This window comes from Platichthys flesus, chromosome 14, assembly GCF_949316205.1.
Source record: "Platichthys flesus chromosome 14, fPlaFle2.1, whole genome shotgun sequence".
NCBI lineage: Eukaryota > Metazoa > Chordata > Actinopteri > Pleuronectiformes > Pleuronectidae > Platichthys > Platichthys flesus.
In genome coordinates this window covers 23,848,326-23,859,331 of record NC_084958.1, presented here as the reverse complement: position 1 = coordinate 23,859,331, position 11,006 = coordinate 23,848,326, and the positions used below count along the sequence as shown (strand labels likewise).

Below are 11,006 nucleotides of genomic sequence, written 5' to 3'. Positions count from 1 at the left end.
GTTACTGCATCATTTATTCTGTAAACATAAAAGCTGATCATCTTGTTTTATTGATCCAAACATCTTGAGACGGGGGGGGGGGGGGGGGGGGGGGGGATCTCTGACCTTCTGTTTCTTGTCCTTGTACATTTTTCCCAGCGTCAGGAAGTGCTCGATCAGAAACATGAAGTAGACTCCACCCAGAGCCGTCAGGCCCTTCCACACGGCGTCCATGTTCTCCTCGTGGTGGTCAGGTCCCTCCACGTCCGTCCCAGAGTCCTCATGGTGGTGGTGGTGTCCTCCCTGAGACTGGAGCACATGAACAACGAGGTGAGCAGAGGAACACGAGGGGGAAGCAGCTGGAGCTCAAACGGTCGGGGAGCTCCTGGGCTCGGCTCCGACTCACGTGGGGGATGAGATGAAGGAAGGCGTCGCCGCTCAGCGTGCCGACCGCCAGCGCCACCAGGAAGCTGAGGAGGAACTTGAAGAAATCTCTGTTCATGAGCGGGATGAGCAGGACGCCGAGGAGGGAGAGCAGGCTGATGATGGTGATGGAGACCAGCCCCCCCACCCACGCTGCAGCGCACAATCACACGTGTTAGTCCGACCACTGCTCAGGAAACATTTAGAAAATCAAGGATGAACTCTGACTAAAGCAAAGTGGATGAAAGTGGAACCTCAGATGTTTACCGGTTGTGATGCTCTTGCTGGTTTCTCCGGCCGTGCGCTCGCTGTGGTCTGACTGGTTGTGGTCGCCATGGTGACTGTGAGCATGTTTATGATGTTTATGGTCTGGAGAGAAATAAGCAGATTGTTTACTGGTGCTGGGGGGGGGGGGGGATTCTGCTGCGGATATCTTGTGATGTGTAACATTCCAAATCCCTCGAGGCGTTCATGAGATATCATTAAAAACATGAAAATATAAAACCGATGGCGATTGGCTGTCAGCGGTGCGAAGCCATCAGAATGTTTCTGATCATTGTTCTGATCAATGACTCATAGATTAATTAACAGATCATTTCATCTTCAGAGGGCCCAGCTGTCACATTGAAAACACTCAGTAAGAGAACTCCATCCAACCTGTGTCTCCATGTGTGGTGTCCTCTCCGTGCACGATGCACGCTCCAGAGTCGATCTGGTTGAGGAGGGCGGGGCAGAGGTAGCTGAAGTCTCCGAGGGTCACACCCCCCCCCTGAGACATCCCATGTGAGGAGAGGACACTGGACACGTTCAGGCACTGCAGATAAGACACAGAAACTCCATCAGGACCTCAATCAGGACCTCAATCAGGACCAAACTCTAGATCCAGCTTCTGGTTTGTGTTCAGACTGACTAACAGTTTGTTTGTTTCTGCTTCACATCAACACTGAATCCTCACGGAGCCAATAAACACGTGATTCACTCTGACCATCACACCATCTCCACCAGGACCAGGAAGTGGACCTTGTACCTCAACAGTCTCCTGGCTGTGGTTTCCATTGACGTGACCTTGATCATACTCTGGATCCTGGTCACTGGGTGCAGCTGCTTGTGTGTGGTTGTCGGTTCCCCGCCTGGCGGCAGCTCCGGTGGCTGGTGGACTGGTCCGGTCCAGGCTGCTGCCTTGCTTCAGGGCCAGCTGAGCAGTGTACACGGCCGTGGTGCCGACCTCCTGAGCTGCCGCCGTGCTCTTCTTGTCGTACAGGTTGTGATGGTTCTCCGTGTTCTCCACCTTCTTCCTCAGCGTGCCCTCTGGATTCTCCACGCTCGGAGGGAACTTCCCGGGCTGCGGGGGCTCGGCGTGGACATGCTTCTGGTGCCGCGAGTGGTTGTGGCCAGAGTGGTGATGGTGGTCATGGCTTTCGTGGTGATGGGGGTGGGGGTGGTGATGATGGTGGTGGTGACCGTGTCCTAGCTGCTCGTGATGCTGCACCATCACGGTCCGGACGCGATCCAGCCCCACGCTCTGCAGCAGACGCTTCAACCCGTCCAGAGAGATGGTGCCATTTTCTCCATATCTGTGAAGTTTAATAAAACATCACGATTAACTATCATCTGCAGAATGTGAGCAGATGAGTTTGGGAGATTCCACTCATCTTTGAAACACCTTCCAGGATCCAGTTAAACCTGTTCACGTGACCAGTAAAGTCAGCTGCTCACCTGCTGAACAAAGCCTCCAGGTGTCTCCTCTGGCTCTGCTCCGCCCTCTGCCTGTCCACCACCGCCGACACCACACCCACCCGGGCGTTCACCTCTGTGGGCGACTGGCTGCAGTCCGACCCGGCCGACAAGTCAGCGCCGGACAAACTCAGGGCGAGGAGGAGCATCACGGCCAGAGCGGCTCGAGTCTTCTCCTCAGCCATCGCCTGGGGCGGCAAAACCAGGATTGTTACCGACGGGTAAAGACGCCACCTGACGGGGGAGGAACACAAGATATGATCAGTTCCTTTATTAATCAGCTACTGATGTGATAAACACTTCATGGGTTCAGTCTCTGTTTAAAAAAAAATCTATCGATAATTAATATTTAGTTTTATAGGTTCACATGTTTTTCTCCTCATTTTATTATTTCTAATTGCTAGTAGCTAAGAAAGTGTACGTCACAGAATCAAGGCTAGAACAGGCAGAACGGTTCCTGCTTATCTGACTGGATATTACTCTTATCATTACTGGTTATTATACAATAACCCATTCTTCTATTCTAATGTGGAGATCTTCACCTGCAGTGTAAAGGACGTGGAGCTGGTGTTTGAAGAAGCATCAGAAGCTTCTGACTCGTTTCAGTGGATTAACGCTGTGACTGTATTAACTCGGTGTAGGTTCCATCGGGACGGGGGCTGGGGTCGAGTCCCGGGTCCAGGTGACCAGCCATCAGGCCATTAACAGACCAGTAGATCCCCTCTGTTGTGTCAGGTTAACGGGTCAAAGGACTAGTTAGCGTCTGTTTACCATCACAGCTAGTTAACTCTAGTTAGGGGGGGCAGCATGTTCACCGACACTGATGCTAACGCGCTTTATAACGGCGGGTTAGCTCTGTTAGCATCTTGCTAACCCGGGTGGTGCGGTGAGATTCCCCGGAGCGAGCGGACAGAGAGCATCTGCTGGGCGGCGAGCCACGGGGAAATCGAACCGTAACAACCCGCAGTGCCTCTGTCCCGGAACACGCACACACACACCGGGGTAAACAGACCCACGTTGGGGATGTGCGCTCCGCACCAGCCCGGTGCCGTGCGCTCAGCACCAGCCCGGTGCCGTGTGCACACAGCCGGCCAACCCGGAAACTGAGCCGTGCGGAGCGGGGCCACCTCCTCCCCGCCCGGGCCCGAAACACACCGGGGAACAGACCGTTACGAGTCCGGGGGCACTCACCGTGAACCGGGCTGCTGCGTTCCGTCCTCTCCCGGGGGCGTGTGAGGTCCGAGCGGGGCCGAGCTGCTCTCAGGTCCGGTAACAACGCTCCGGTGGAGGCTGGGGGAGGCGTTCAGGGGCTGTGGGAAATCTGAAGAACAGCTGGGACTGAAAGAGGCGAGAGAGAGACTGATGGAGAGAGAGACTGAGGGAGAGACTGAGAGAGAGAGAGACTGAGAGAGAATGACAGAGACAAGCAAAGAGACTGAGAGAGACTGTGAGAGAATCAGAGAGAATGAGAGAGAGAGACTGTGAGAGACTGAGAGAGAGAGAATGAGAGAGAGACTGAGGGAGAGAGATACGTTAAATGTTTATTCATTTCTCAAACCTGTCTTCTATGTAGTGACCAGCAGGGGCGACTCCACTGGTAGTTTATATAGTAGGTTATGATAAAACGACTCTACTTGTCCCTTTGTAACGTCAGTAATCATTGAGAGTCAAACAGACCATCAGTCAGTTGTTTTTTGTTCGTCAGTGCCTCATTCACCTTAGTGATCACGGTGTGGCTGTTCTGCACAGGCTGCACCTGAAGGCATCACAGGAGGCCTTGATGGAGGATGGCAGTTGGAACATGTGACCGGGCTGTGGTGCCATGTGATGGAGGAGCTGGTGTCAGGGGAACAGGATTAGTTCCAAACTCTCAGGCTACTTAAGTGTCTGGATCTTCTGTGCAGGAGGCCAGAAGAGACTCAGATGGTTTCACATCCAGTTGAGTCCAGAGTCCAGAGTGAGGTGGTCCTCGCCCTGATGGGAACAAGAGAAGAAGTCAGTGTGAGCCGTGTGGGTTGACCCTCAGGTTCAGCTTGTGCAGACGTGTCACCCTGAACCCTCGTGAGGTCTGAACCTCCCTGCCCCTCCACTGACGACCTCCGTCACTGCTGTCCTCCATGTTTGTTTTCACCGTGTGACTCCCGCCTCTTCGCTAGTTATGAGGAGCGTCGAACTCGAGTGACTCAGAGGTCTCATTGAACTCAGGTGGAGGTCGGACGGAGGTCATTAACCTCTCAGATCTTGGTCACGTGGGGGAAACAGACTGTGGAGACGTCCCAGCTCCACCTGCAGCTCCACAGACGAGGAGCAGACCTTGGTCAGGAAGAGCTTCTATCAAACATACATAAAGCGTTTGGTTGGGACTATTTTCGGCAGATGATGAATCCACATTTCCTGCAGAGTATTTGTGGCAGTATGATGCAGAGTTTCCACGATGATGGAACATGTCACAGACTGTGAGTCGGAGTGAGTCACTGTTGTGTTATGATAGATGTGAAGCAGGGGAGCTCTGCAGCTCAGAGACAAACACACAACCGATCCTTAGCAAACATTCACAGTTGGTTCGACTCTACACACAAGACACACCAAGAACAACACAGAACATCCCTGATCCCCTCATCCCCGTGTGGTGTGAGAACCTGACTGAGGCGCTGCCTCACGTGCTCACAGGTCGAGATGTGTGTACTCGGCCCGGGCGTGGAGGGTAAGGCCTCCTGGGAACCCCCCCCCCCCCCCCCTATCCCACGCTCTCATGTTCAAAGGAGCTGGAAGCTGCTCTCGCCCTCAAGAACAACGTTGGCTTCAGATCAGTCATGACCGCTGAATGAGGAGCAGGGATGTGTTCAAAGACACATCAACACAACCATTACAAAAATACACCAATCAAAACACAACAGGTTCTACTAAAATAATACAGTCAAATGATTCCCATTCAATTTGAAAATGTAAAAACACAACAAATGAATAGAAATATGACAAATACTACAAGATATACTACAAATACAAGAATATTTCATTACAAATACAATTAGAAAAGTATATAGTAGTATATAGAATTTACGTAAATGATTTACAGCAGAGTTTAAACACAGTAACACAACTTTCCTCGAAACGAGAGTGGTAGTTTAAACTTCCACAAGGGGGCGACCCTCCCCAAGTAAATGAATGTGTTTGTATATGTGTGTGTGCGTGTGTGTGTGTGCGTGTGCGTGTGTGTGTGTCTTGTAGTAAAAAAATACAAATACTACAGTAAAATAAAATAAACATCACAATAAAACCAAACAGCGAGTACGAAATTTATATAAATACCTAAAACACAAGAAAAATAAAAAGAATACAAAATTCTTGCAGAAACACACTACAGATACTGCAAAAAACAAATACTACAGTATATACAAACATAATATAAATTATAAAAATAACACAAAAATACTTGGTTCAAATTCTATGGATAATAAGTAAGTACTAAATAAAAAAGTATTGCCATTACAAAAAAACACTGTACTAGTATTATAAAACAGTTATTATCTACCAATACTTTGAAAATACTACGATGACTAAAAAACTACAAATACTTCAAATTAAACAAAAAAAAAAGCTAGTGCTACAGACAAAACTACACCTCCATATGTTGATGGCCCCCTGGTAGTTGACTGCAGTATAGAATAGTCACCCTGCTTGGTTGGTTGTAGATTATGAGGGAAAATACTGTAAATGTATTGTACAACATAACATAAAGTACTTTGTGTATTCATAATGGTTCAGTCACAGACTCAATGGGATCTTACTAAGTTTCTTTCTCAAAGTTCTGCTTTTAAAAAACTCTTGTCACGTTTGTTGTGACTTCAAAAAACAGACTCAAATCTTCACTTGTCTTTTTTGTGGAAATGAAAACGATCAAGAAGAAGAAGGAGTGAAACTAATCTGCTTGTGGGACCGAGATGCAGTTTGGAGGAGGGGCAGTGAAAATAAATGGCTTATACGACGGACTGAGATTTTCTTAAGAAGATTCAGAACAAATCCACCTTCTGGTATTTATTAGATCTGTGTGAGAGGAACATCCAGGAGGAACTTTGTTAGAAGTTTGGATCCGGCTCTTCCTCCTGCTCCAGCCTCAAAGAGTCTTTGACTTTTCAATCTCTATCTCTACAAATAGTTCTCCTGCTGTAGTGGAAGATAAATATTATACATAGTCTCTGTACTTTTTATATCACATGTTCTCTTGGCGACTTCATCCTGACGATCTGCTGCTACAATGGGTTTATTTCCCCTGTGGATTCAATAAAGCTTATCTCATCTTATCTCATCTTATCTCATCTTATCTCATCCTCTCTCTCCACCACATGTTCTGAACATGAAACTGTTCACGAGGGAAACAGACGAGTTGTGAATCTAAGTCAAACATTGCTGCATCATCTCCTTGTTTCTCTCAGCGACAGAATCTTATCTCAGCTTCTCAGTGAAGACGTGATGGAGATGGAAGAAAACAGTCTGAGGCTGAACTCCTGTTTTCTGATTTTCTAATTCATTGCTCTTCTGTGACAAAGTCTTTTTCAAAGAGGTGATGGCAGCAAAGGGAGAGGAAGAATCATCAGAATGTTATCTGTGAGTTCTCCTGAATCTATTTTGCTCTTTAGAGTCATCGGGATTCTGATTGCTTTTCAAACTCAGACGTCAGGGACACGGCGGCGTCCTTCAGCGGCTGATGAGCGGTGACACAGCAACCGTTCGTATCATCTGATCTGACGGCGGCTGAGACGAACAGATTCTCATCAACCATCACAGAGTGAGATGCTCCACCGACTGAACGCTGACAGGAGGCATTCAAGCTTTAGTTCAAGTGAATTTACTCCATGAGGCCGTGACTCTGCCCTAATGAGACGCTTTATTTTGGCACTGAAGCAGGAAATGCATGTCATGCATGTGCTCCATATTTATATGAGTTTCATTAAAAAGTTAAATGAATACAAACAGGACAGCTTGTGTTAATAGGTGGAGCAGAGGTGCTCCAACACAAACGTCCTGCAGACTCTGACAAAGCCTCAAAGAAACACGACTGATGAACGAGAATTAGGTCCCGAGCTTCTTAACTCCACTTAACAACATTAGAGGCTAAATTACGATAATTCTCCCTATAAAGGTCCCCCCCCCCCCCCCCCCCCCATTGCTTTGTGAGCTGCTGCTCTGATGCCTCAGTGATGTAGTGTCCAGCGGGGGGGTGGAGCCTGACTGAGAGTTTTGAGGACGCTTCACGCCCACCTACACCTGACACCTGCACCCATTGAAAGGCTCTAGCTGTCAATCACACATAGACTTCTCTGGAAACAAGCCATGGTGTCGCCCTCTGCTGGTCATTACACACGACACAGGCTTCAGGCACCTTCCAAACTGGCTTCACTTTCTGGAGTCTTTTTATGAACAGTCTATCATTCCATCCACTAAAATGGAGGTGGTGGTGTTTATGACCTATACTGCTGTCTGCCACCAGGGGGCCACTGAGATGTGTTTGTGAGTGATGTTATGAATGTTTACTGTTTCTGTTGTGTGACGCCCCCTACTGGTTATAGGGTCTAGGTTGAAACTTGACTGACGCTCAGGACATTTCCTCCGATGTTTCATTCTCAAACCAGATCCTCTCACCACCACATGAAACCAGATCCACCAGGTGTCGTCCACGTGCTTCACGACTGAAGCTTTATGAACATTCTCCATCTATAACCTTTTTATCGTGTCTCCCAGTAGAGGACAGGTTCACTGGTGAAAATGTTATTGCAGATATTAATTATGTGAAATCCGCCCCTGCTGCACAGGAGGACGACTTTAATGGTACGTTCCTCCACTGCAGCTCAGCAGCCCGGGCTCAGACTCCACAGCTACACAGGGAATCAAACCCTCAACCCTGACGGTGCCATGGTCCCCCTCACGGACCAGCTGAACAAACTGAGTATTGTTAACAACGACCTTGTGCGACAAAGTGTGTCCTTTTATAAATGACACTCAAACTAGGATTCAACACAACGTTTACAAGTCACTGTCAGTCGGTTTGAATCCAGCCAGTCTCAACATGATGGCTCCTCAAAGTGAAGGCAAAGTGCCTCCATCGCCCCCTGGTGGCCGACGGCCACAGACCTCCTCCTTGTTAGCAGATGGAATACAGACTAAACTGAAATATCAAAGTAATTAAATAAATGTTTGTCGAAGATGTTTCTGACGTTTCAGCTCGTTCTGATCTCACTGAGGTTTGATCCGGTGTTTCTGATCAGTTTGAATCAGTTCTTCTTCTTCTGTTTGGTTTATTGGCTGACAAATGACGCTGACTCGTGATTGGCCGACTGCGTCGTCCACTCCTCCATCACTTTTGCACAAATTATGTCATCAACACAAGATGGCAGCATTTGTATCCTAAATATGTTTTTCTGTCAACATCTTCATTTACAGGCTCTGACTTTAAATGACGTCACCAGAAGAAGATGGCGGCGCCTGAAAATGATAGATATTTTAATCTTAACTCAATTATTAACAGAATAATGATAATCCCTTCATGAGAGTCCTCCGGGCTCCGGGAGGCAGATCGCTGACGACTCTCAGATTAAACAGCTCCTCCAGACTTTCCAGCAGTTGAAAGGATGTTTGGTGATTAACGAAGGGTTAAACCAGAAACCCCCCCCCCCCCCGGCCGGGTGGTTTGGATTACCCTTCGTCCTCCTCCTCCTCCTCTGATCGGCAGCACAGGGGGGCGACCCTCCCCTGTTCTAGAGCTTGTGCTACAGATGGAGGAGGAAATTAGAGTCTGCACGCCAGGACCAGGATCAGAGCTGAAACCCTGAAACAGCCGAGTTCCTCTCAGCTGCAGGTTTCTGATCACAGGGGAGATTCCTGTCGTTTGACTTTCCTGTGTCATTCCACATGCACAGGTGAAGTCCTCACAGACGTCTGAGTCTGAGCTGCTCAGACGGATCACGGTGCTTCCTGTTGCAATGAGACGACAGACTCCCAGCTTCTGCCAATCCACAGCAAATGCAGTAAGCCAATTAGAGATAACTATCATGGAGCTTAATCAAATTAGTATCACTGGTTTCCATCCTCCTCTCCACTCCCATTAACACTCCATCACAGCAGCAGGCGGCCCACCAGCAACGAGCCCTAGTGTCCATGTAGGAAGAAGAAGGAACAGTCAAAGCCTGTGTGTGTGTGTGTGTGTGTGTGTGTGTTTAATGTGTGTGTGTCACCATAAAACTACAAAACAAGAAAATCAAGTTTGTCTGAGTAAAGTGTGCACAAATGATTTCAGCTGCTCAGAACTGCATCCCTGCTGTTTGTGTGACTTGGTTCTGTTGGCTTCATCATCTCACCGGGACCTCCACTGGGCCGGTCACACCAGGACCTCCACTGGACCAGTCACACCAGGACCTCCACTGGGCCGGACGCACCAGGACCTCCACTGGGCCGGTCACACCAGGACCTCCACTGGGCCGGACGCACCAGGACCTCCACTGGGCCGGTCACACCAGGACCTCCACTGGGCCGGTCACACCAGGACCTCCACTGGGCCGGTCACACCAGGACCTCCACTGGGCCGGTCGCACTAAATTTAATATTTGGTAATAAATATATTTTGAAGATATCAAAATAATTATCAAGATAAAAGTCAATCATTTAGAATCAAAGGGGAAACAAAAACTCCCTTTAAACCTAAATTCCTTCAGTATTTCTTTTATTTCTGGAACTTTTCTCTCCACTATGTGAACGTTTGGTGAAATCAGTTGGTCAGTGTGTACTGGGCCTGGTCAGAGCAGGTGAACTGGGGGTTGTGGGATTGGGACATATGGTGGAGGAATAATCTGCCGGACGGTCGTTGAGCTTCGGTTTAAACCCTGAACCAGGAAAACAAAGCTGATGAAGCTTAAAGAGAAATTAAGACAAAACCTCGTCAGCAAATCTGAGAAAAGAGCATCTCACCGAACGTCTGTCCCTCTGTCCCCTCGTGTCTCTGTCCCACGGCCGGGGACTCGCTTTGATGATATCACAAAACTATCAAACGGAAGAAATCTGAGTTCAAACAGAGAATTCAGCGAAAGAGAGAATATAAGAAGAACAAACCACAATAAGACTGAGTTTGAATAAGACTGAGTTTGAACACCTGGTATTCAAACATATCCAGGAAGTAGTGAAGCCAGAGGAAGATGGTAGAAAATACTTTGTTTTATTAACTTCAGCTGTAGAAACAAAGAAGAGGTTCTGTGTTGTGTGCTGCCTCCAGAGACGTCTTTAAACTCGTCCAAGAAGAACCCAATCATCGAGGTTCTGAGTGATTTACAACGGGCTGCTCCACTCTGCCGTCTGGCAGGCGGTGATAGAGCCCGGGGGGGCTGTTAGCTCCGGCGGCGTGGAACCAGCCATGACCAACAGCTCCGCAGGGCCGCCACTGCTACAGGAACAATCTGAAGCCTGAGCCTGATGGAGGGACGACCAGAGAGCTGATCATCAGGCCGCCGCTCCGTGCTGGTCGGGAGCCAGGAGCCAATCAGAGCTGTGTAGGGGGGGGCTCCACATGATGATACAGTGACCATGGATTCCTCCCTCTGGATTCTGGTGCCAGGTTGTAAAGTCTCGATAAAGCTCCTTCGACCTCGGCACCTCCAGGAAACAAACCGGTGATGTGACCCTTGACCTCAGAACAGGTTTTCAGCCTCATGACCCTGTGACCCTCCTCGAAGCCACGTTCACGTTCACAGACACACACACAATCACACAATCACACAATCACACAAACAGTGTTTGGACGTCAGCCTCGGAGACACTGGACACCAGGAGCAGGACTGTTTGGTTCTTGTCTGTTGTTTTATTACATTTGAAGATTCAGTGACTTC

The 11,006-nt window shown here is 48.6% G+C and overlaps 1 protein-coding gene across 2 annotated transcripts in view; it reads right to left on the bottom strand.

Annotated features, from left to right (window-relative positions):
* slc39a6 (solute carrier family 39 member 6) overlaps window positions 1–3,527 on the bottom strand; it is a 9,028-nt gene extending 5,501 nt beyond the window's left edge. Inside the window, exons 1-7 of one of the 2 annotated variants that reach the window (XM_062404602.1) lie at window positions 3,328–3,527; window positions 2,119–2,370; window positions 1,430–1,976; window positions 1,060–1,216; window positions 670–771; window positions 386–555; window positions 106–288 (exon numbers count right to left, since the gene is read on the bottom strand). In XM_062404602.1, coding sequence (XP_062260586.1) covers window positions 106–288; window positions 386–555; window positions 670–771; window positions 1,060–1,216; window positions 1,430–1,976; window positions 2,119–2,321 — 1,362 coding nt within the window. In that variant the 5' untranslated portion in view covers window positions 2,322–2,370; window positions 3,328–3,527. Of the gene's footprint in view, window positions 1–105; window positions 289–385; window positions 556–669; window positions 772–1,059; window positions 1,217–1,429; window positions 1,977–2,118; window positions 2,371–2,678; window positions 3,184–3,327 lie in introns of those variants that run through there. The other variant, XM_062404601.1, reaches the window with a different exon arrangement.
* Window positions 3,528–11,006: the final 7,479 nt, after the last annotated feature.